Consider the following 24,582-nt stretch of genomic DNA (forward strand, 5'->3'; position numbering starts at 1 on the left):
TGTCTCTTGCCCTGGGACAAAGAGATAAATAGATGTCTCTTGAGAGCAGGGACCCTGAACATTCTCATTGGCTTTAGTGGCTAACAAGACCATTCCTAACTCCCCAAATTTGTTGTGAGTTCTCCATAATAAAGAAGAGAGAATGTGTTAGTCAGAAGAAATAAAATAAGCATGATTGCATGTGCGTGTTTTTGAGAGAGAGAAAGAGGGGGGATGGAGAAAGAGTGAGGGCAGGAGGGTGAAGGGAGGCAGAGAAGAGAGACTTGAGTCTTTGAGCCTGCTCTACCCCTTCCCCACCTCTCTCTGGTCCTCCATAGCCCCATGCAATAAGGGGGTTCCTCTACTCCTTATTCTTTGGGGCTTGCAATACTTCCAAGAACCAAGAGGACTGACGCAAACCTGCAGCCTCCTTGCCTCTTCCAAATGGGCCCTGGAGCCCCTGGAATCACCAGAGAGCTAGGAGGAAAACTGGGGTTCTTCCTTGCCAACCACACCTCTGTTCCTCACCGCCCCAGGACAGACCTAAGGTGTGGGAACTAATTAAGGGGAGCAGCCCATTGTTCAGGTTTAGTGAAAGGCAGCATGCATAGCTTCCTGCCACCAGCCCCAAATCCCAACTGCCTTTGATGACATGGAAAGTAAGCCAAGCAGAGTGGAGTTGGTTGAAGCTAAAGATGCCAGAAGGCCTGCCCTTGAGTTGTTCTCCTCAAGCTTTCCCTTTATTCTGCTCCAGCTGGAATACACAGGAAAGCTAAGAGGAAGAGATGGCTATTGTGGGGTGGGGCAAGGCCTGCCTTTGGGATATGGGTGTGCATTTGTGTGACCAGACACGAACATATTTGCAGGAAAAGTCTGGTTGGAAATATGTTGTGAAACAAAGATTCACCCTTGGGAGCAATTTACCTGAGATGCAAACAGTGTGGCAGCCCCATGGAGAAATGCCTCGTGGGCTGGGGGAGCTATCCTTCCATCCACCTTGAGTTGTAACTGGCTGTTCCTATCCCTGACTGTCTGCTCCATTTCCAGGGTCCTCTAGAGGAAAATCAGAGCCAGAGCTGCCCCATGCTGGCCTCCATTGCAGCCTGGGAGATAGGCAGTAGACCCCTCTGCAGGGTTCTGTGAGGGGCTGCATTGTGGGGGCTGGCACCTCCTGCCTGACTCTTTGGATATTATCTGTCTGGAATGTCTGCATCATTAATGTTATTTCCCTGTCAAGCTGCCTTGGCCTTGCCCAAGCTCTCCAGCATGAACCTAGCCCTTTCCCAATAAACCTGGAATTTCCCCATCAACAAGTAGAAGGAAGGGCAGTACTCATTTACAGCTGAGGGTACGGAAAGGGTTCTGCATCACGTTGTTTATTGTTCTTCTGTGAAATTTCCCATGGGTTGCCCAGGCTTGGTATAAGAGGGGTATACTGTCAGTCCCCCTCCCCACTGGGTCAGGAGCTGCTTGAAGGCAGGGGCTAGCTTCCCTTGCTTTCCACATCCATGGCACCCAACATAAGTAAATGGCTGGCCAGAAGGCCTCTGACCAGGGCTTCCAGAGAGCCATTCTGAACTAATTGCCTCCTGAAGGAAGGGCTGATTTTGCCTTTATCATAGAAGTCTGGCCTTTAGGGCATGACCTCTGTGGAAATGCCTCCTGCAGAAATGTCAGTTCTGACCACTACTTTCTCTGTTGTGTGTGCTATATGCCAGCACATTACAATTTAAAAATATTGTATCATTATACTCTGGTTTATCTTCAGATCATATAAATCTTTTGCCTTTTACTAAAAATATTGGATCACACAAATACTACTTCATGATATCCTCCTGAAAAATGCAAACATTACAGGTGTAGCTAACAAAGCCCCTTGCCTCCAAAGTCAAGCCACCACAGACCTAACTCCCATGGTTGGCTGGGTGTGGATCCTAGTAAATTCTTGCTCTCACATGCAGATATGTGCAGCTGTATGTGCCCTGGGATTTGTGCACAAGGCCTCACAAAAGCTGCTTCACACAGTATGCTGAGAGAGGGGACAGTCCCCCAAGTCATGTGTGCAGGTGGGAAAAGCTGTAAGCCTCTGGTCATGCTACTCTGCTGGGAAGACCACAGACCTCTGTTAGCCCCAGCAGATGCTGAAACTCAGTATTCCAGGTGTTCTGTCTCCAGTTGGTTTCCTGCAGCTGGAGGGAGGCAGGCAGAAGAAGTTGGCCATGTGGGTGTGGGAGATGAGGGTATATGGAGGAGGGCTGTGTTGTACCTGGGAGCAGCCTAACATCCTAGCTCCTTCAAAAGGAGCCAATGACTAGCCATCTAAGGGTTCTTGCCTACTTTTCCCTCCTGAACCCCCACCTTTCTTGGAGGCCAAGTCCGAGGAGCTCTGGAAGAGAAGAAATGGATTCCCCCCCCCCAGCCCTCCAGGTACCTCTTCTCCCTCCCAGGTTTCTCACTGGCTTGCCCTTGGCCAGGTAGGCTGGCCAGGACGTGACCAAGGCTGGAAAGCAGGAACATGAGGGCAGTGAGCTGGTGGCTTTGAGTCCCCAGATACAAAGCCCCGAGTGATACATGCTCCATGTAAGGGAGGGCTCCTTGGGGAGCTTGGGAGGGGCTGCCTTCTGGATCTGGGCAAACAAGCAGCTTCCACAGCTGGGCAGCTCAGCATCCAGTCCTCATCTGCTGTCAGCCTAGGGTGTGTAGGACCCACAGTGAGAGGTTCAGCTATCTAGACAGCAGGCAGGACAGCTTCTCCAGTGGACAGGTGCCATCCTGGACCAAAGTCTTGGGCTTGCTTCAGCAGTGGACATGAGTTCCTCTGGATCACCACCAGCCTCCCCTGCTGGCATCAGGAAAGATGGGGCAGCTTTCTGACTGGGAGGCTGCCAGCTGTATTGGGGTTCAAAGAACCTACTAACCCAGAGACAGGAGTGCCAGGTGGTCTCTGCTGGCTTCAGGTGCTAATGAGTCCCCAGGGGCTCATCTCTGGTTGGAGGCTTCACAGACAGAACAACGGGTGCTGATCCTGCCTCTGAAGTCATCTGATTGGTGAGGAAAGGGGCTGACATTGGGCTGAGACAACCACTGACCAAGGGCTGACATCTTCCTGTGGCCACAGACCAATGGCTTCTACAGGGTTGGGGCTGGAGCTCATGAAAATGTTCAGGTCCTAGAGCCAGTTTTAACATGAGCCTTCGTGTGTCTGGTCTGAGGGAAAAGTGACGTGTGGAGAACATTTGTTTTTTTGTCAAAGCAGCCAAATGAAATCCTGGGGCTCTAGGAGTATGAAGGCACTGAGCGTTATGCTAGGCTTGTCCCAAAGCAGCTGAGCCTTTGTTTTTTCATAGGAGGGCATTGGGGAGGTGTCTGGTGAACAATTGGAATAGAGGGACCAAGGGGTTACCTGGCCAGGCAGGGTTTGGTGGGAGAGAGGAAAGAGCCTGTGGGCTTCACCACTTGTACCCACCTCCATTGTCTGCCTACAAAGGTTATATCAGGGCATCCCAGCCTCAGAGCATGGAAGTGTGCTACTAGGAGTTCTGTGGCTCTCTGTGTATGAAGAGTAATAGAGATAGGGATGTCGGGTTATGTGTGCTTCTCCTAGAAAGCTTGCTGAAATTGTGGCCTTCATTTTCACCCCTTTGAGCTGCATCCTGGCATCCTCAGGAGAACCTTGAAAGCCTAGGCTTTGGGAGCCTGCTTGTCTACTATTTGGGCAAAGCATCTGTAGAGAAGCCTTTACAGCTACTGATTGAGGGATGATTCTAGAACCAGGAAGAAATACTGGAGTAGGGACTGGCTCCCCATTTTGTCTTTGCAGCTGAGTTTGCCCTTCATCTCCACTTGAGCCTAGACCAGCAATTGTCGACTTCCTCCATGTCACACTGCAGCCATAGGAGGCAGTTATTTCTGGGGTAGCCTGTTTTCTAGATCTTCTGCCAGTGTCTAGGCCTTGCTGTTTGAAGAGCATGGGCAAATTCTTCAACAACATTTGTCAAATGGAGGCTCCAGGGTGGTAGCTGCTTTCTCCAGAGGGGAAGACACTTAGTGCTTGGACTGGGCACATGTACTTCAAGTTGAACCACAACTGTGCTGAGAGAATGTGTACCTGATATGCCCTCAGGTTCATGGTGGCCTCAAAACCTCCAGGAGCAGTTCTGGCCATACTTCACCAGGCTCCAACATGAGATGGCCACATGAAAGATGAGATTGCAAATATGACTCTAATGAGATCTAGAAGTGGTTTGAATGCCCAAGAGCAGAGCTTAGAATGTATTATATAAATGACACCTCCATCTATTCAACAGGTATCTGACACTATCCTTAGTCTTGGGATGCAGCAGGGAATAAGTCCCACCTGGTCCTTGCTCACATGGACATGACCATCTTGTAGGGACAGACAATTAGAAAGTAAATAATTGTCAGAGCATGATATATCTATGATACTAATAAAGTGGGGGGGAAGTGGACTAGAAACAAGGTGTGGATTTGGGAAAATACAGAGCAAGTTTAGGGAATGCATTCATTCATTTACTTCTAAATATGCACTGCTTATCACTGACCTAGGCTCTAGAAATTATTGACTAAAGAAAATAAACAAGCTCCTGCCTTAAGAAAATTTATTTCTAGGGTGAGGGCATTGCATCTGTCCATTGGTATTAGAAGCAGGAGTGACAGACAGATCCAGGTGTGGGCTTACTGAACTCACCCTGGTGATATGAAAGGTAGAGAAGAGGAAAGGCTGGGAATCTGAAGATTAATAGGCAATGAGGCAGAAGACTATGACAAGGGTTGAGGCCAGGCCTAGAGTAGCAGCAGTCAGGTTGAACAGGGATGAGGGTACTGGAGAGAGGTTTCAACAGAAGAGCCAACAGGATTTGAAGCTTGGGTAGGGGTATTAAAGATGACTCCTAGGTTTCTTGATTGAGCACATGTGGGGAGAGGTGCTTTTCTCAAGATAAAGCATTGGGAAGATAGGACCTGGGGCTTGTGAGAAAAAAGTTATGTCAGTTTGTGATATGGTGAGTCTAGGGGCACAATGACTGCTCCCAGGAGATAGAGATGGCCTCCAGGCACCTGGAGATCTGGAGCACAAGAGTAGTTTCTCAGTGAAGACAGAAGGGGCTTGGATCCAGCCCATTTCCCCTGGGAGGAGCCTCCCCTGGAGTATCAGCTGAACATGGCTGATGTCAGATGCTCCAGCCTTATCTTTTTAAAGACATGAAGACTTTCTTGGAATAAGTAGCCCAGCCATGGCAAATTTCTGATGTAATGGTGTCCACACTAGAAGCTCCAGCCCTTTGTCAAAGTAGTGACCAACCACGCTGGCTTGCCAGGCCTCTTGGGCAAAACCCTTCATTCTGTGTGTCCTACTGGAGATTTCATTTACTCAGCAAATAGTTCTTAAGCATCTGTTTTATGAAGGTGCTAGATTGGAGCCTGAGCTCAGGGTAACTGACTATAGCCAAAGGTGAATCAGCATCAAGGACAAACTGTCTGCCTAGTGAGTGCCAAACACTCTCTTCATCTCCAGCTGGAGGCTGCACACCCCCAGGTCCTGCAACTCTCCTTTGTCCTGACTGGGCTCCCTGCAACTGTCTCCCTAGGCCTGGAGCACAAGGTGGTAATTGCAGCTTCAGCTCCATACTGAAAAGTCAGCCCCAAGAGCCTGCTGAGCCTGGTGCAGTTCTGACCTAACTCTCTTTTTGCTAGTGTCCAGGTCCCTGGCTCTGTTTACCTTCCAGACATGTCCTATGGCCCAGTGTGCTTTTGAAGCCAGATTGCTTGCATGTGAATCTCCGCAATGAGGATAACAATAGTATTAGCCTTGTCAGGTTTTTGTGAGGATTAAATGAGTTAATTTAGGTAAAGAGCTTAGCCTTTGGTAACTACTCAATGAATAAAAACTTACCTCTTGGCTCCCCTTGCTGCTTGCTGTCTGCCTGCCTGCCCACCCCCCTGGTTTCGTTCCAGCTTACCCTATGCCCTGCCACCCATGATGTGCATGACCCTATGCTTGGCACCACATTCTCTACCTGCTGCCCAGGACTTTTCCCACTACAATGGCCAGAATTGAATATCTGGGGAACTGCTTTCTGGATGAGACTTGGAGCTTGGCTTCTCAGGCCGTTAGTTATGGAAGAATTCCCTTCCCAATCACAGTGGAAAAATTTTGGCTGATAGTACCATGAATCTGCAGACAGGATGGCCTGTGGTATAAAAGAAGCTGGGCCACTTGGCCACCTGAAGGGTTTTATATTCCTTCTGGGAAGACCCACTGGAGCTAGTCTCTCCTGCTATCAGCTGCACCTGATTCCTCAGAACTGCACCAAGGTCTAACCTTCATGCGTTATTTTCTTTTCCCCTTTCTCCCTTCTCTCCCTCCTTTTCTTCTTTCTTCCCTCCATCAATGTGTATGGAGTGCTTTCAGGAGCCAGTCCCAGTGATATGTGGGAGTGCAGTACATAACAATGCAGACACTGAGACTTGCCCTCAGGCAGTGCACACTCTAGTGAAAGAGGGTGCTGGCAAGAAAGGTGGCATTGTATGGGCTGAGAATTTTCCCCAGGACCTTGGAAAGGTGGCAGGAAACTGTGCACAGGCAGAATGAACATGAAAACTATCTTCAGGAAGAATTTTGAGTGCCAAGCCATCCTGAAGGCCAGAAGCTAAAGGCTTGAAGCCTCAGTCTGTCACAAATGTCTGTCTAAGGGCCAATGGTGGTGATGAATTCAGGGTGATTGGGGACAGGGTGAGTCATACCTGTCCAAGGGAAGCCAGAGTGTAATGCCCAGCTGGAATATGTAAGAAAAGCCCGAAGCTCAGCAGAAAGGTGCTGCTGTCATCCTCACCTTTATTACTGGACATTTGATGTCATCCTTACTTTTGTGACTGTACATAATATATTTTATTTCTCTGACTACTTCTAAGATTTTCCTGTTATCAATTAAATGTGCAGTTTGATTATAATGTACCTTGGTCTAGTTTTCTTCGTGTTTCTTATGTTTGGGTGTCATTAAGCTTCTCATATTTGTGGATTTATATTTTTATGAAATTTGAAAATAATTTGACCATTATTTCTTCAAGTATCTTTTCTTTCCCCCCTCCTTTGAAAACTTCAATTACACCTATATTAAGCCACTTCAAGTTGTGTCACAGTTTGCTGATATTTTCTCCTTCTTACGCTGATTTGCATTTCTCTCTGTGCTTTATTTTGGGTTGTTTTATTATGTTGTGTTAAAACTTACTAATCTTCTCTTCTGCAATATCTAATCTGCAGTTAATCCCATCTAAAGTATTTATTCATCTCAAAATATGTAGTTTTCATCTTTAGAAGACTGATTTGGATCCTTTCATATATTTCATAACCATACTTAACTTTTGAATATACAGAATGCAGTAGTTATGTTAAGTTTTTAAATATTTCTGCCTGGTAATTTTTATACAGATTTTATCTATTTATTTTTAGAGAGAGGGTAAGGGAGGGAGAAGGAGAGGGAGAGAAACATCAATGTGTGGTTGCCCCTTGGGGGCTCCCTACTGGGGCCCTGGCCTGCAACCAAGGTATGTGTGCCTTGACTGGGAATCAAACTGGCAACCCTTTGCTTTTCAGTCAGGTGCTCAGTCCACTGAGCTACACCAGTCAGGGCTCTGCCTGGTAATTTTATATTTGTGTCAGTTCTGGGTTTATTTTATCACCCAGATGCCTTAACATCTGTAAACGAATTGTCTTCAAAATACTTTCAACCAGGGTCCAAGACACTTCTTGGGCCAGGCTAGATTTTCTATAAAAGTCTTTGGCTGGTTGTTTAATTTGTGGATGAGGAGAAAAGAGACCCAGAAGTATACCATGATTGATATTGGGCTTTTTATAGAATCATTGTGCCTGATGCTTGGTTTAAAAATCTCCCTCCTTGAGGATTCCACTTTCCATTTAGGACCTCTACTTATCTGTTTTCTTTGTGTCAGATACATGGTCTGATACATGGGTCTTCCTCACCCATCCCAGTCCTGCCCTCACAATTGTTTGGTTTCCCCTATTCATCCCCACAGCAACTATTGCAAACCTTCTGGTCTCCTCTAAAGTCTGCATCTATTGCTGCCTGATGCCTCACTCATTTCACTGAGAATGCTGAGGTTTTGTATGAGTGAACCTCTTCAACTGTCTCTCACTGTAGCCCACCCCCTTCTAGACTGTTTGTCTAGCACCTTTTTCCCTCCTAGTCTGTTCATCAGTGGACCCTCCTGCTGTGTGCTTGACAAGTCTTTTCTCACCAACTTGTGCATCTGGACCCACCCATTATATCCATCTTTTTTTGAGCTCCAGCTTCAACTGGAGTTGGTCACAAGCACAGATATTTTCAGTATGTATCGAATCCCTCCTTAAAGCCTTTGCACTCACTTTATCATCCTATTTCTGTAAAAGGATAAAAACAATAGCAATATAGAGAAACTGTTGCAACCCCATACAATTCAGTTCGTACCTTATCTCTCTCTTTTCTCTTTCAGTTAAGATTGTAGAAGGAGTTAGATACATTCTCTATCTCTTGTTCCTCACCTCCTACTACTTAGTCTGAAACTCTAAAAATTATGCTTCTTTTCCCACCACTTCTGAGGCTGCTCTGGATAAGGTAACCAGTGAGGCCCTTGTTGGTAGATGCAGAACCCCTCCAGATTTCATCTCAGGGAAAAGAAGATGCAGACTGTATAGGTAGCCCTGCTTTTCCTGACATGGGGGCAGTGTGTTGGCCTTGTGGATTCCTCCCTTCCTTAGACTCTCCCATGAGTCCTGTCCTCCTCAGACTTCTCCATTTTGTCAGTTCTTCAAGCCATGTGTCACCTTTGTAGCTCCTCAGAACTCTCGCTCACCTTCCATTTTGCTCTTATGCTATGGGGAGGATAGCTCATCCCTCTGTGAGAGCTTTAACTTCCAGCTAGCCCTGATGGTGTCCATGTCTCTCCTGTAGTCCAGACTCCAGTGAGTGCAGGGCCAGTCAGAGTCTGATATAGCAGGCATGGAATAATAGCGAATGCTTGAGACCAGAACAAGGCCTTGGGTACAGATGGCAGTACTTGGACAGATCTTTGACACTTTGGGGAGGCAATTGACTAAGTTCAGAGACTGCTTGGATATAATAATTGAAGAAAACAGGAAGTATGGTTGACATGGAGGTTCTTGGCTTAGGTGATTGGGTAGAGGGCAGGCCCTTCTATGAGGTGGGTAAACTGGAGGGAAAGGTAATTTTTTTTAAAGATTTATTTATTTATTTATCTTTAGAGGGGAAGGGAAGGAGAGAGGGAGAGAAACATCAATGTATGGTTGCCTTTCATGCGTCCCGTGCTGGGAATTGGCCTGCAGGGAACTGGTCTGCAACCCAGGCATGTGCCCTGACTGGGAATCGAACCGCGATTGTCTGGTTCACAGGCCCGTGCTCAATCCACTGAGCTACACCAGCCAGGGCTAAAGGTAATTTGTATTTGATGGTGTCAAGTTCGGTTTTTAATCTGTGTTGCATTTGAGGTGCCTCAAAAGAGAAGCAGCTGGAGATATGGGCGGGAGGATAAGGAGAGATGCCTTGTTTGCAACATGATGGCAACTGAAGCCTTAAGACTAGATGAGGTTTCTTTTTTTTTTTAAGATTTTATTTATTTATTTTTAGAGAGAGGGGAAGGGAGGGAGAAAGAGATAGAGAGAAACATCAATGTGTGGCTGCCCCTTGCACACCCCACACTGTGGACCCGGCTTGAAACCCAGGCATATGCCCTGATCAGGAATCGAACCAATAACCCTTTGCTTTGCAGTTTGGTGCTCAAGCCACTAAGCCACACCAGCCAGTGCTAGGTGAGGTTTCTTGAAGAGAGTATGAAAACCACTGGCCTGTTCCCTGGCAAGTGATCTGAAGGAGCAGTTCTGATGTAGGGGCATGTGTATGGCAAATCAGCCGCCTCTGGGCAGCCAGACTCAGGGAAGGGCTTGTTCCTTGCAAGGAAGGATCAGGAATCATGGGAGAACAATCTCTCTTGGTGCCAGAACCTTAGAAAGGGCATAACTTGTGTTATAGCCCCTGAGCTACCTTCTTGTGGGCTCAGGGTCACTGCTATTGGGGATCATCTGTAAGGAGGGAAAGAATCCAAGTGCTGGCAGGCAAGGCCTGCACAGTCTCTTTATCAGAGAAAGATGTTCTCCCAAGTCCTCTGCCTGGTGTTCTCAGCCTCCCCAGGCTGTCCTTGGCCTCCTTTGCCTTTTCCTTGTAAGCACAGCTCACTCTCTAGCCCAGACCCAGGCTCCAAATACCAGTATTACCTCCATCCCTGCAATGGACTTCTATTTCACTGTCTCTTTTCTACTTTTACCCTTCATTCAATGTGGTATAGCCCCTCTTAATCTTTAGGCTTCCAGAAGGCTAGTCCCGAAACCCTGATCAGTATGAATGGCTTAAGCTTTGTTTGTGTTGCTTGGAAATTTCAGTCTCTATGGTCGGCTGCCTCTAGGGCCCAAGCATGTTCCTTTCCCTCAGTGCCCTTATTAGCATCCCAGTTCTGTAGTCCCACAGAGAGCACCAGGTGAGCATCTCTGAGGCTGTTTGTTATTACTACTCACCACAGAGGTCAACATGCCTGCTGTTGTCATGGTGACAGCTCCAAAAGCTGGAATAAGCTGGGGGGAAGTGTGCCAGCAGCAGGGGCCACAGACAATCTAGTGGGTGTGCTGACCACTTCTGACCAAATCTGGTGGGGCATACTAACAAGCCTCAGCAAGGAAGAGCTCTTTTGCTCCAGGCTACCTGACTCCATGGCAGACACTTTGGAACACAATCTTCTGTCTCTCTTCTGGCTTTTTCTCTCTCAAGCTGCTTTTTCTCAGTCTATTTTGTGGGCACCGCCTACTCTACTCTGCCCTGGATCCTTACTCTGTATTATTTTCCTGCATGATCCCACTCAGTTGCTCTCCCTTGATCCCCACACTCAATCCTTCTCTGAGTGCTGTTCATTCTCCTTCCTAAATATTTTTCCACTCTGCCCTGTGTCAGGCTTCAGTGGCACCATCTTTCCAGCTTTCTTCCTACTCTTCATTTCCACTCTTGCTTCCCCTATAATCTAGTCTCCATATAGCAGCCACACGGATCTTTCTAGAATATAATGCTGTCCTTGTCATGTTCCTGATCAGCCCTTCCAAGACTCTCATATCCCAAAGGAGAGAGTTCTGACTTGGACCCCTGCCCAAGAAGCCTATTGAGGCTCTTCCAATAGACTATAGCTACTTCTCACTTCCTTCCCCACCCATGGGGCTCCTCTCTGTTCCTCAGCCTGAATGATATTATTTCAGGGTGCTGGAGTGAATGAGATTTGAGCTGAAAGGAACCCCAGAGACAATGCCCCTGGTTGAAAAAGTCAGTGAGAGATGGGACTCCTACCTGAAAAGCATGAGCTCTGGGAAACATGAGCTTTGGTTGGGAAAACCAGAGAGCACTTGAGTCAAAGAGATATGTCTCCTCCTGTGGAGCAGGACTTTGGGGATAGTCGCTGCTCTGGAGGTGCTCAGCAGCCTAAGCCTCTGCCAAACATCTGCAAATGCAGGGCACCATAGATAGCTTAGATTTCTTTTTTGTTTTATATTAGCTCTGATAGTTCATATGCCAAAAATTTCAATGAAGTAAAAGAAAAACACATTTTGCAACTTAGCACCATTTTCCTTTTAAATTATCTATTAGAGTGGGAATAGCACTAACATCTTCTTGGTGCTTGGACCTTGACATTTAGACAATGCTGGGTCCCCTTGCCCTGAACTGCCATAGTAGTACCCAGAGGTGCTGGTGCTTACCAGATGGGCCCTGGTTCTCTTTTCACTGCTGTCTTGCAACTCTGACTTATATGGGTGCCAGAGACCTTTGTGACCTTCTTATTTGCCCTCCCCCTGGCAGGTGAGGGTCCTAGTTGCACATAGAAGATGACAGAAAAATCTAATGGTGTGAAGAGCTCTGCAGCCAATAACCACAACCATCATGCACCTACTGCCATCAAGGCCAACGGCAACAATGACCACGGGACCAGTAGCGGGTGAGTGTCCTGAAGCTGAGTCATATCAGAGATGGTCTTCAGGCTGCTACTTCCTCCAAGCTCTGCCTCATTGTCACAGAGTAAACAATCTTTGACTCAAGAACATCCTCTAAAGGAACCATGAGGTATCTAGGTTTCTCACAGGAGGAGACAGTGCCGATAGAAAACAAGGTATGCTCAGGAAACCCTTGGACAACTGCTTCTTTCTCTGTAGGCCACAGTCTGCGGCTGAAGATGACACATCCTCAGAACTGCAGAGGCTGGCAGAGATGGATACACCCCAGCGAGAGAGAAGTGGTTTCCGCAGGTGGGTTTCACCACAGTCCTGGTGCTACACCCTCCCGCCCTTGGGGTCTGTCAAAGTGGACACTGTGGCTCTCCTTCTCTCAGTCCCACTGCGATTTTCCATTAAGATATCTGGGAAACACTGTCAAAGCTGTCCTTGCTCAACTGTTTTCTCCTGAGGAAGCTTATCTAAATAAGCTTGGAGTAGCCAAAAGAGGCTTCCCTTTGGATTTGCTTATCTCAGCATCACAGGGGAGGGATACTTCCCAGCAGAAGGGCCTATGTACAGGGCCCTGAGGCCTGATGCCCAGAGCTGTGCATTTTAAAGGGAAATCAGGAAGCTTGGAACAACCTTCCTCCTGGCCTGTCCTCTCTTAGGACAACCTCCATCTTCCCTTGGAGACCTCCTATTTGTTTTTCACAATCAACTGAGATGGTATCTCTTACAGGAAGTCTTCCCTTTCACCTCAGGCTGCATTCTGAGTCATGACTGAGCCCCATCTACCTGATCTCAGCCCTGGCCTTGATCCCAGTTCTTAGAACTGGGAAATAATGGCCTGACCCATTTCCTATCTCACTCTTCAGACACCAAGCTCCTGGGCACAGGTTCTGAACACACAATTCTCTCTGGCTCATAATCCTTCTCTTACCTCTAGGATCGTCCACCTGGTGAGGGTGATTAGAGATTGGGCCATTAAGAATTTCCATGAGGAGGAACCAAGACCTGACTCATTTCTTGAGCGTTTTCGTGGTCCTGAACTCCAGACTGTGACAACACATCAAGGGGATGGCAAAGGCAACAAGGACGGCGAGGGCAAGGGCACTAAGTATACCTGTCCAGCCTGTGGAACTGGAAGGGCTCCCAAGCATGCAATTGGAGGGCTCAGTGGGGTTTTTTATGTCATCACCATGGGCAGACTGGGGTCTACACCAAACCCTGCCATGGCAGAGAAAGGAGTGGGCAGAGAAGACCTGCTATGCTTTTAAATCTAGAAGTTTCCATTGTCCCAGCCAACAGTTTTTACAACAGCCAGTGGCCCACTTGCCGCAAGAGCCCCTAGTGGCTTCTCTCACCTAAGCTGCCCCTTGCCAAGTTTCCTCTCACTGCCCATGAAGCAAGTATCAAGGGAACCCTCGTATAGAAAGGGGGAGGGCTCAATTGAACCCTCTGTTCCAGCAGTCAGTATAAACATAGAGAAGAGTACTATTATGGACTGCTGTTGAGAGTGTGCCCGTACCGGTGCCAGTATGGGTGCAGAATTGGGCCTTTAAAGAGATCATGCTGGAGACCCACTGGCAGGGAAGGCCTAGGAACAATTCAGCAGGACAGGGTGGGGAGAAGGTAGAGATGGGAGGTCTGTTCTCAGAAGAATGAGCAGGCAACTGCAGATGTCTGGCCAAGCCGACATTCCTCACCTCTGGCCAGCGCATTATAAGAATTCATGCCAAGGCAGGATACACCATCTGGGAAAGTAATTTGGGGGCTGGAGACCAGGGAGTAAACAGGGATCGGGTGGAGCAGGTGGGGTGGGAAGGAAGCACATGGCACTCATTTGCTTGGAGTTCCTCTCTCCAACTCCAACCGCCAGGAGGGTTGTAGGAACAGGTCCTGAGACCTTATTACTATTCTGTGAAAGTCCCTCTCTAGTCTCTGAAGCCCAACCCAATAATAGCACTGTCCCTTCTCATTCACTCTGGACAAGGTGGCCTCCAGAAGGTATGGGAGCCACTGGGCTTATGGGAAGTTAAATAGGAGAAGGGGTGTCCTTTGCCCACATGAGTTCTGCTCAGATTCCTAGCACCAGGTTGTGGCTCCCCGAGAAACAGGGCCCTAAGCCAACTTATCCCTCATCCTGCACACCCTCTTAATTATTGCTTTTTAGGAACCCTTGAACTCTGTGGGTGGGGGTATTACCACACAGGGGACCTGGTCCCCAAGCCTGGCCTTTATCTGTCTCCTCAGGAAGAAATTTCAACTATTTGTCTTAGACCCAGCTGGGGACTGGTACTACCGCTGGCTGTTTGTGATCGCCATGCCTGTCCTCTACAACTGGTGCCTGCTAGTGGCCAGGTGAGTAGGGAGAGTCTGGGAAGGGGTAGTCAAAGTAGCCCAGAGTCTACAGGCCCTGGGGTTGAGAGCAAACTAGTTCTAGCTGTGAACACAGAACTTACCCCAAGCCAGCCCTCTTTCTGGATTCCATGCTTGCCAATGGCACCTCCTTCTGCCCTGTTAAAGATCCCCTTGATTTAATATGCTACCAAAACCTCATGTCTATCTTTTTATCCTTTTCCCTAGCATCTGTAATATGTTCCTATTTTTCCATTGCCACCAATACTGTCCTAGCTGAGGCCACCTTCCTCTCTCCTTAGCACAACTATAACAGCCTCACACTTCTTTGCAGGCACTCTTGGCCCCTCCAGTTTATCCTCCACACTTGCAACTTGTATGGTTGGTAGAAACTGGAACTTGATTATGTCAGTCCCTACACACAGACTCGTCAATGGCCCCCTATTGCCCGCAGGATGAAGTTCAAGCCCTCAGCATGGCCTTCAAGGCCCTCTGTACCTGGCCTTCTCTCTAACTCCACCTTCTGGACACATCCAGCCCCAGCATTCATTATTTCTTGGACTCAGCATGGTGTTTCCTCAAAAGAAAATTTCCTCTCCCAATTTTTAGCCTATGAAGATTCTTCTCTCAGTCTCAGTTCCAAAGCCAATCTCCACATTAGCTTTCCCTGACAGCATTTCCCACCCCACATATCCCCACCCCACTCACTCATTAAGCAAGGATTTGACTGAGAACTAGGCTGACTGTGACTCTTCAGTTCCCCTTGTAGCCATACCACACTCTGCACTCAGTTTGGGTCCTCTAGGGGATCTTGGATGGCTTTGAGGTTAGAACCTAGCCCTGTTTTCCTATAGAGCCTGCTTCAGTGACTTACAGAAAAGCTACTACCTAGTGTGGCTGGTGCTGGACTACTTCTCAGATGTGGTCTATATTGCAGACCTCTTCATTCGATTGCGCACAGGTAAGTAAGCAACTGAGATGAGCAGGCAGGACCACGATCCATATGTCCAAAAACCTGAGTCCAAAATTTCCAGAAGCTATCATAACACAGTGATAGACTCAAGTGCCTGGCTGGGACTCAGGTTATTGTCTTCTCCTTTTTGAACCTCTTGGTGCTTCCATGCTTAGTGAGGTACAGACCAGGGGGTGTTCTGTTAAGGTCCTTCTGGTCAACCTTGCTGCATGAGTTTCCTATGGGAACTAACCCTTGGGAAGGAGGATTGGACGAGCAGTTGTCCCTTGATGAGTGTTAGCCTATCAGAAGGGAGAGGCCTTAAGGCAGAGGTCATATGTTTCTTGGCTTGCATCTCTACTAGGTTTCCTAGAACAGGGGCTACTGGTCAAAGATCCCAAGAAGTTGCGGGACAACTACATCCATACTCTGCAGTTCAAGCTAGATATAGCTTCTATCATCCCCACGGACCTGGTATATTTTGCTGTGGGCATACACACCCCTGAGCTGCGTTTCAACCGCCTTCTACACTTTGCCCGCATGTTTGAATTCTTTGACCGAACTGAGACACGCACTAGTTACCCCAACATCTTCCGCATCAGCAACCTGGTTCTCTACATCTTGATCATCATCCACTGGAATGCCTGCATCTACTATGCCATTTCCAAGTCCATTGGCTTTGGGGTTGACACCTGGGTTTATCCCAACATCACTGATCCTCAGTATGGCTACTTGGCTAGGGAATACATCTACTGCCTTTACTGGTCTACACTGACCCTCACCACCATTGGGGAGACACCACCTCCTGTAAAGGATGAGGAGTATCTATTTGTTATCTTTGACTTCCTGATTGGTGTCCTTATCTTTGCCACCATTGTGGGAAATGTGGGTTCCATGATCTCCAACATGAATGCCACCCGAGCTGAGTTCCAGGCCAAGATTGATGCAGTCAAACATTACATGCAGTTCCGCAAGGTCAACAAGGAGATGGAAGCCAAGGTCATTAAGTGGTTTGACTACCTTTGGACCAATAAGAAGACTGTGGATGAGCGGGAAGTTCTCAAAAATTTGCCAGCCAAGCTGAGGGCTGAGATAGCCATCAATGTACACCTTTCCACACTCAAGAAAGTGCGCATCTTCCAGGATTGTGAGGCTGGCTTGCTGGTGGAGTTGGTATTGAAGCTTCGTCCTCAGGTCTTCAGCCCTGGGGATTACATTTGCCGCAAGGGGGATATTGGCAAGGAGATGTACATAATCAAGGAGGGCAAGTTGGCAGTAGTGGCTGATGATGGTGTCACTCAGTATGCCCTGCTCTCAGCTGGGAGTTGCTTTGGAGAGATCAGTATCCTTAATATTAAGGGTAGCAAAATGGGCAATCGACGCACAGCCAATATCCGCAGCCTGGGCTACTCAGATCTCTTCTGCTTGTCCAAGGATGATCTTATGGAAGCCGTGACTGAGTACCCTGATGCGAAGAAGGTCTTGGAGGAGAGAGGTCGAGAAATCCTTATGAAAGAGGGGTTACTGGATGAGAACGAGGTGGCAGCCAGCATGGAGATGGATGTGCAGGAGAAGCTAGAACAACTGGAGACCAACATGGAGACCTTGTACACTCGCTTTGGCCGCCTGCTGGCTGAGTACACAGGGGCCCAGCAGAAGCTCAAGCAGCGCATCACGGTTCTAGAAACCAAGATGAAGCAGAACAATGAGGATGATTACTTTTCTGATGGGATGAACAGCCCTGAGCCAGCTGATGCTGAAAAGACATAAGGGCTTAGGCCTAACTGCCTCTCCAACCTTGGCCTTGACCCTAGGAGCTAGAAGAGCTGTGTAGGTCTTCACATTTGAATAAATTATCCCCATATCACCTTGAATTCTCCCTAAAGATTCTCTGTCACCAGGTTTTTGGCTCAATCACCCAAGAGCCCTCCTCTAAGTACAGCTAACAGCTCAACTTTTGCACAGTCAAGACTGTGTTGGTTTGCTTTCCAGGAGCTTTTAGCCTGTTCCAGTCTGAGGAAGGAAGAGAGGAGCAGCTGAACTGTCTTCAAGGGGTCTCTCCTGGTACTGGGAGCCTAGGCAATAATTTTTTCTGAAGAAGCCCATTTGCAAATGGAGTGGTGTGCACTCTGCTGTAGCACTCTCTTATCTCTGGGCACCTTTGCACCTAGCCAGTTCCTGCTCTGTTCTGGCCCTTGCTTTTTCTAATATATGTTTTGAATATCCCCATTTCCATGCACGTGTATGTAATTTAAACATTGGTTGCAGACATTTAACACAGGTACCAAGTGTCTGTCTCCTAAAGCAGGAAAAGGATGTGGAGGGGTTAGGGAGGAGGGTGCTCACTTAGGGGTGCCTCTTCCTGCCCTAAGGGCACTACAACTCCTGTTCTGTTGATCTGTCTATCTGCCAGCCAAGAGTGGAATTTCTACAGTCTTCTCTGGACCAGAGAGATGGTGATGCTTCTAGCTTCTGGTCTACTCTAGGGCAGAGAATGAGGAGCAAGGTAACTGGAAGTCAGCCAGCAGGCAATGCCACCAGGTGGAGGCATTCTGGAGCTCTGACCATCATCTCTCTGTACAAAATAGTCCAAAGAGGCCCTGAAGGCTGGTGGTGGGTGGGAGACTCTTCAAGGCAATATCTGCAGTGGAGGCACATACAAATTAATAAATTTCTTTGAACCATTTGTGTTTATTGCTCAGCTTTGCTATTCACATTCTTTCCCTTACTCTCTCAACTCCTCTTCTCCCCCAACACGTACTACTTCTCTCTCCCCCTTATCTTGGACTCACTTATCTAGAACACCCTCTGCAGTCTTTGTACACCTGCCTAAACCCTACTAGTCCCTTAGGGCTCAGCTCAGGTACCACATCTTATTGGAGATGGGCCCCTGACTGTACTTGCTCCCATGTTATGCAATCAATAGCCCCCTCTAAACATTCACAGTGCTTGTTGGCTCATAGCACACTGTGGTTGGTTTTGAGGGATCTGGTTTCCCCCAAAGACTGTGGGCTCTGACAGCAGGGCCAATACAGTCTCCCTCACAGTTCTGTCTGCAGCCTTAGCACAGAGGACAATGTTTATACACTATGGCAGTAATGAAACACACCAAAGCTTTTATGTTTCCATTTGCCAGCAGCAATATCTTAACAGAAATACTGACAATGTTTGGGAAGTTGGGGAGGATCTCCTAGAGGAGCAAATATTTTAGTGGGTACCACTGGATGACCAGGAGCCTAAAGTGTGAGTGCTAATTAGTGGGCAAGAAGATCTTCCCAGCCCTTAATTGTGGTACAATACACACAAAATTTGCCATTTTGAATATTTTTAAGTGCAAAGTTTGGTAGTGTAAAGGACATTCACATTGTTGTAAAACATATTTTCAGAACTTTTTTTATCTTCCCAAACTAAAACCCTGTCCCCATTAAATAACTTTCCTTCCCCCTGGCACCTAGACCCTGGCACACAGTGTTGCACTTTCCATCTCTATGAATTTGACTACTTTAGATGCTTCATAAAAATGATATAATACACTATTTATCTTTTTGTGGCTGGCTTGTTTTACTTAGTATAATGTTCTTAAAGTTCATCCATATTGTAGCACGTGTCAGAATTTCTTTCCTTTTTAAGACTGAATAAATATTCCATTGTATTAAAACCACATTTTGTTTAGCCATTCATTCATCAGTGGACATTTATGTTGTTCCCATCTTTTGGCTACTATGAATAATGCTGCTATGCACACACATGTACAAATATATGTTTAGGTTTATGCTTTCATTTCTTTTAAGTAGATGGAATTGCTCCATCATATATAGTAATTCTATTGGGTTGGCCAAAAAGTTTGTTTTCTTTTTTCCATAAGATGGCTCTAGTAGTGCTTAGTTGTCTTCAACTTCATTCAAAACAATTTTAGATTGTATTGTGATAGCTGTAATATCAGCATGCATTTAGAAAACTTATCAAAATTGGTTAATTTTTGTGTAGCTATTTTAATATTGAAGATGGAAGAAAATACACAACATTTTTGGCATATTGTGCTTTTTTATTTCAAGAAAGGTAAAAACAACTGAAATACAGAAAAATATTTGTGCAGTGTATGGAGAAGGTGTTGTGACTGACAAAATGTGTCAAAAGTGGTTTGTGAAGTTTCATGCTGGAGATTTCTTCTGGATGATGCTCCACAGTTAGGTAGACCAGTTGAAGTTGATAGTGATCAAATTAAGACATTAATGGAGAACAATCAATGTTATACTCTGCAAGAGATAGCTCATGTCAGCTATCCAAATATCCAAATCAAAAAAGTTATTGGTGAAAATGAAAAATGTCTCTTTTATTTTAAAGAAAAAAAACATATGGATTTTTTGCCAACCCAATATTTTAATTTTTATAACTTTATTTATTTTAGATTTTTATGTATTTATCTTTAGAAGAGAATGGAAGGAGAGCTGGAGATAAATATCAATGTATGGTTGCTTTTCATGCAACCCCTGCTGGGAACTGGCCCCTGCTAGGAACTGGCCTGCAACCCAGGCATGTACCCTGACTGGGAATCGAACCACAATCTTTTGGTTTGCAGGCCTGTGCTCAATCCACTGAGCTACCCCAGCCAGGGCTCAATATTTTAATATTTTTGAGGAATCACTATACTGCTTTCTATAACAACTGCTTCATTTTACATTCACATCAACAAGTGCACAGGCTACTAGTTTCATCACATTCTCACCAACACTTGTTCACTGTTTTTAATACTAGCCTTTTTGTGGGTACAAGGTGGTATTTCATTGTAGTTTTGATGTTCATTTCCCTAATGATTACTGGTGTTAAGCATCTCTTCATATGCTTGTTCAGGCCATTTGTCTTCTTTGGAAACTGCCTATTTAGTGTTTAAAAATTTTTTTTATTTATGTATTTTTAGAGAGAGGAGAAAGGAGGGAGAAAGACAGGGGGAGAAATATCAAATGTGCGGTTGCCTCTTGCGCACCCCCTAATTGGGACCTGGCCTGCAACCCAGGCATGTGCCCTGACTGGAAATCAAACCAGCGATCCTTTTGTTCACAGGCTAGGCACTCAGTCCACTGAGCTACACCAGCCAGGGCTCTATTTAGTTTTCTGCTCATTTTTTAATTGTGATGTTTGGTTTTTCTTTGTGGTGTTGTGATTTTTAAGTTGTAGGAGTTCTTTACATATTTTCGATATTAACCCATATCAGCTATATGATTTACAAAATTTCCCTATTCTATATGTTGCCTTTTCACTCTGATGCTTGTGTCATTTGATGCACAGTTTTAAATTTTGATGTAGCCTATTTATCTTTTTAATTTTTGTTGCATGGTTTTTGGTGTCACCATTTATTTTTATAATTCATTTTTCTAGCTTTTTTATAAAAAAGATCTTATTTATTTATTTTTAGAAAGAGAGGAAAGGGAGGAGAAAGAGAGGGAGAGTAACATCAATGTGTGGTTGCCTCCCATGTGTTCCATAATGGGGACCTGGCCCACAACCCTGGCATGTGCCCTGACTGGGAATCAAACCTGCAACCTTTTAGTTCGCAGGCAAGCACTCAATCCACTGAGCCATATCAGCCAGTGGTCTAGCCTTTCTTTAAGTTTATTGTAATTTCTTGTCAGCTTCCCTAGTTTATAGTAATAAATCTTAACCAAGGGAAGACTCACTTGAAGGGATATGTAACATTATTCATGCCTAGGCTTTGGTTCCTGAGAATGGTAGCAAATAGGAATGCAACATTCATGATGTAACAGTGTTCTGTATATGGTCTCCCTTTGAGTGCTGGGTTGGGAGAAAAGGCTCTAAACCCCTTTACTACAACAGAGGCTGAAACAAAAGGAGGTGTAGTCCTTGGAGACCCAGCCAACTGCTTGCCCAGATGCTTGTCTCTAAAGGTACACTAAAGAGCTCAGTTTTCACCATATGGTGGAACTTGGAGTCGATGTTAGTTTTGGAGCCCTAGGATGGTACTGCACAAAGAGGCAGAGGGATAACTGTACTGACAAATGTTTCACTTGTTTCTGCAAGAAATCTGCAGCATTTCTTCCTGGAGCCTGGATCACCCTCAGTGAAGCCCCAAAGGGTGTCCGATTTCCAGCCTGCTTGAATTGGGAAGACATTGCAACTTGAATCTGTTTTTTTCCCAGGGCAAAGCAGGTGGTCATCTGGGTCACATGGGGAACCCAATGGCTTGGTATGGACACTTCAGTCTCAGCTCTCACCCTCTCCCAGCTTCCTTTCCCTCAGTCATCGTTGGGTCCAATCACTTGTGACTTTTTGCCTATGTTCTTTTAAGCTTCCAGTACCTTTCTTATGCTGATTATACTGCCTGGGTCCCCCTTTTATGTCTTTTCTTCCTCTGACACTCAGTTCACAGACCCCTCCTTTGAGCCCCACCATAGCCTTCTATGCAAGCCTCCTGTTATACTGGACTACAAGTATATATTTAGCAATTGCTCTCTCTTCATCTAAACACAGTTTGTTCATTGAGAAAAGGATGAAGAAAGACTACGTGTGTGTGCATGTGTGTGTGTGTGTGTGTGTGTGTGTGTGTGTATGAGAAAGAGAGAGAGAGAGAGAGTTTGTGTATGTACACCTGCGTGGACACCTGTGAATGTGGTGTGGATGGTGTGGGTGCTTGTCTGAGCACCTGGTTGTCAGCCTAGTCAGACAGTGTTTATCTCTGCTGCTGTTCTCCCAGCTCCCTTCCTGGTTGCTCTCTCTGCAAGTGTGACTCTCCCCTGCCTGTTGCTAGCTGCTCCCCCACCACTTCTCTTCCATACTGGCTGTAATATCAGAACTGAAGTACACTTTCCTCTATGTGTTATATTTATTCAGCACAGTCTGATGTTCCCTGCTCCTAATTTAAAAATATTTAAAGTGTTTTTAAATTTTTTCCTTTGAAAAAACCCAGCTAAGGTAAATTGCTATATTTGTATATGGCCACCAATTTCCTTTTCTCTGCACTGATAAGCTTCTATGGAAAACAAAAGCCCCTGCTCTCATCCACCACTTTCCCTCCCTTTTATGTCTGAGCCTTGGTAGCCCCTTCCTGTCTTGCACACTGCCACCTGTACCTCAGCCCTGCCTGAGTCCCAGCTTCAGCAGCATCAATCTGTCTGTCAGTATCTATCCTAAAGCTAGTCTGACCTTTTCCCCTTTCCTTTCCAGGAGAGGCCAAGGCAGAGGGCCCTTCTCTTCTGTGTAGCCTGAAAACTAACTTAGAAGCCCCGAGTCCACGAAGACAGAAAATTCAGCCACCAGAGGGCAGATGAACCTAAGGAAAGGGTGCTGGTCTCTGCTCTGTGAATACCCCTCTCCCATGACCATTGAAGGGAGGGCTGAGCAGGGCCCACTGAGGCAGTTAAATGGCTGCCCCAGGGCCTCACTGAGCTGTAGGACCAAACATCTCTCCCTCAATACCCCACTGTTATTCCTTAAATGCCTGCAGATTCTTGAGTGTCAAAACCAATGGCCCAGTTCAAATTTGTGTATGCCAGGTGCCCAGACTCTACTGGAGACAGGTGATGGAGGAAACATCAGGATTGAACCACAATGGGGTGTAGGAACTATGGTTGTCATTATTTTAATGTGCATGCAGAAAAGATACTAGTAGTCCACAAACCCCTTGATGTTTAGAATGTTATTGCTTAGCATGGAGCTAGAAAAAGTGATATGATTTAACTTTGATTTTAAAGCAAATAATTTTTCCAATGACACATGAAGGTAGTGCACAGGTAATGGTAAATATTCAAATGTCTACCTGACACCACCCTGGTATTTCAGAATTAACACTGTCACAACTTACCATTTGATTGTTTTCTCCCTAACCAGCTCCTTCTCATCTTCCTCAGTAATGGTACATCCACCTTTCCAGTTGTTCAGGCCAAAACCTGTGAAGTCATCCTGGACTCCTCTTTTTCCTTGAACTATCATATCCAATCAGCTTGGAAGAATTATCTGCTTAATTTTCAAAGGACAATGAAAATTTGTTTACATCTTCTACATCCATTGACCCCATACTGGTCCAGACCATGACCAGCTTTCTTCTTGATATCTGCAATCACCTCCAGGCTGGTGTCCTTGCTTTCACATTTGCCTTTATGTAATCCTCTCCACCCAGCCACCAGGGTCTTAAAAAATGAGAATCCTGTCACATCACTCCCCTGTTTAAAACATCCCAGTGGTTTGTTTCTTATTATTCTTATAATAAATCCCAAACTCATGACTGTGTTCTCCAGGTTCTCTCCATTATGGCCCCTGCCTGCACCTTTAACCCCATTCTCAGTCTTTCTATCCTCCTGCTTCTCTCCACCCCAGGCCCTTCAGTCTCTGTTTAATCCCTTGAACATGCCCGCTAAGCTTCTTCCTGTCCTGGTGGCCTGGAAATTGCTGTCCCTCTGCCTTGATTTTTCTTCCTCTGGACCTTGCCATGGCTGGGTCCTTGTCTTCAGGGCTCTTAAGGGGCCCTTCCAAAGGCCCCCTTCCAAAATAACCCCCTTTTCCTCTATCAATCTTGTCTCATCACCCTGTTTGGCTTTATAGTGTTATTACTCTCTGCCATCATACTGTTTCCCTGCTTATTGTCTGTTTCCCCCATTTGACTCAACCTCCTGAGGCACACATTATTGCTGGTTCCCCATTGCACTGCCAGTACCTACAGCAGCCATTAGCATTTTATAGTGCCCTTTATTTTCTTTTATTTTTAAAAAAAATTAAATGGCAAATGTTAGGAACTACTTGAGTGCCTGGCTTCCTCTCCTCTCTCTAATGGATTAAAATCACATGTTCTCAGTCTCATCCATCTCTGCCCAACTTCATATGCCCTGGGAGTGCTGTGGCCTCACAAGACTCTTTAGCATTCCATAACCCACCTGGAAATGTCCCACAGGAAACTCAACTCATACTTACCTCTTCCTTCAAATTTCTACCTATAGCATCCTTCTCCTCCGTCAAAGTCAGTCTTTTGACATCTCCTCCCTGAAGCTTTTTTTGATTCCTTACAAGCAGATGTATTGTGTTTGTTCTCACTGTTCATTTGTATTTGTGTCTTTCTTCTCCTTGCTCCTTGGGGAGAGGTCTGTGTGGGAGTCAAACTACCTTTTCCATATTCAGTTCTACTTCAGTTTGGGCCTGTGGGTGGAGACTTGGCTCCTAAAGGGCCCTGATGAAGACAGACCTCCATAAGCTCAGCAGTAGAGAGCTGGGACAGACAGGCATGGAGTGTCATTTT

General features: G+C 46.2%; 1 protein-coding gene across 1 annotated transcript; it reads left to right on the top strand.

The window, feature by feature from the left end:
* Positions 1-11,908: 11,908 nt before the first annotated feature.
* Positions 11,909-17,111, top strand: CNGA2 (cyclic nucleotide gated channel subunit alpha 2). Its single transcript, XM_037133296.2, has 6 exons — positions 11,909-12,036; positions 12,251-12,343; positions 12,978-13,148; positions 14,285-14,392; positions 15,244-15,350; positions 15,706-17,111. The coding sequence occupies exons 1-6, from the start codon at positions 11,927-11,929 to the stop codon at positions 17,109-17,111; spliced, it is 1,995 nt and encodes a 664-aa protein (XP_036989191.2). The 5' UTR covers positions 11,909-11,926.
* The last annotated feature ends 7,471 nt before the right edge of the window (positions 17,112-24,582 follow it).

The sequence above is a fragment of the Artibeus jamaicensis genome, unplaced genomic scaffold (assembly GCF_021234435.1).
Source record: "Artibeus jamaicensis isolate MK-2021 breed Jamaican fruit bat unplaced genomic scaffold, CSHL_Jam_final contig_554, whole genome shotgun sequence".
In the NCBI taxonomy this organism is placed as follows: domain Eukaryota; kingdom Metazoa; phylum Chordata; class Mammalia; order Chiroptera; family Phyllostomidae; genus Artibeus; species Artibeus jamaicensis.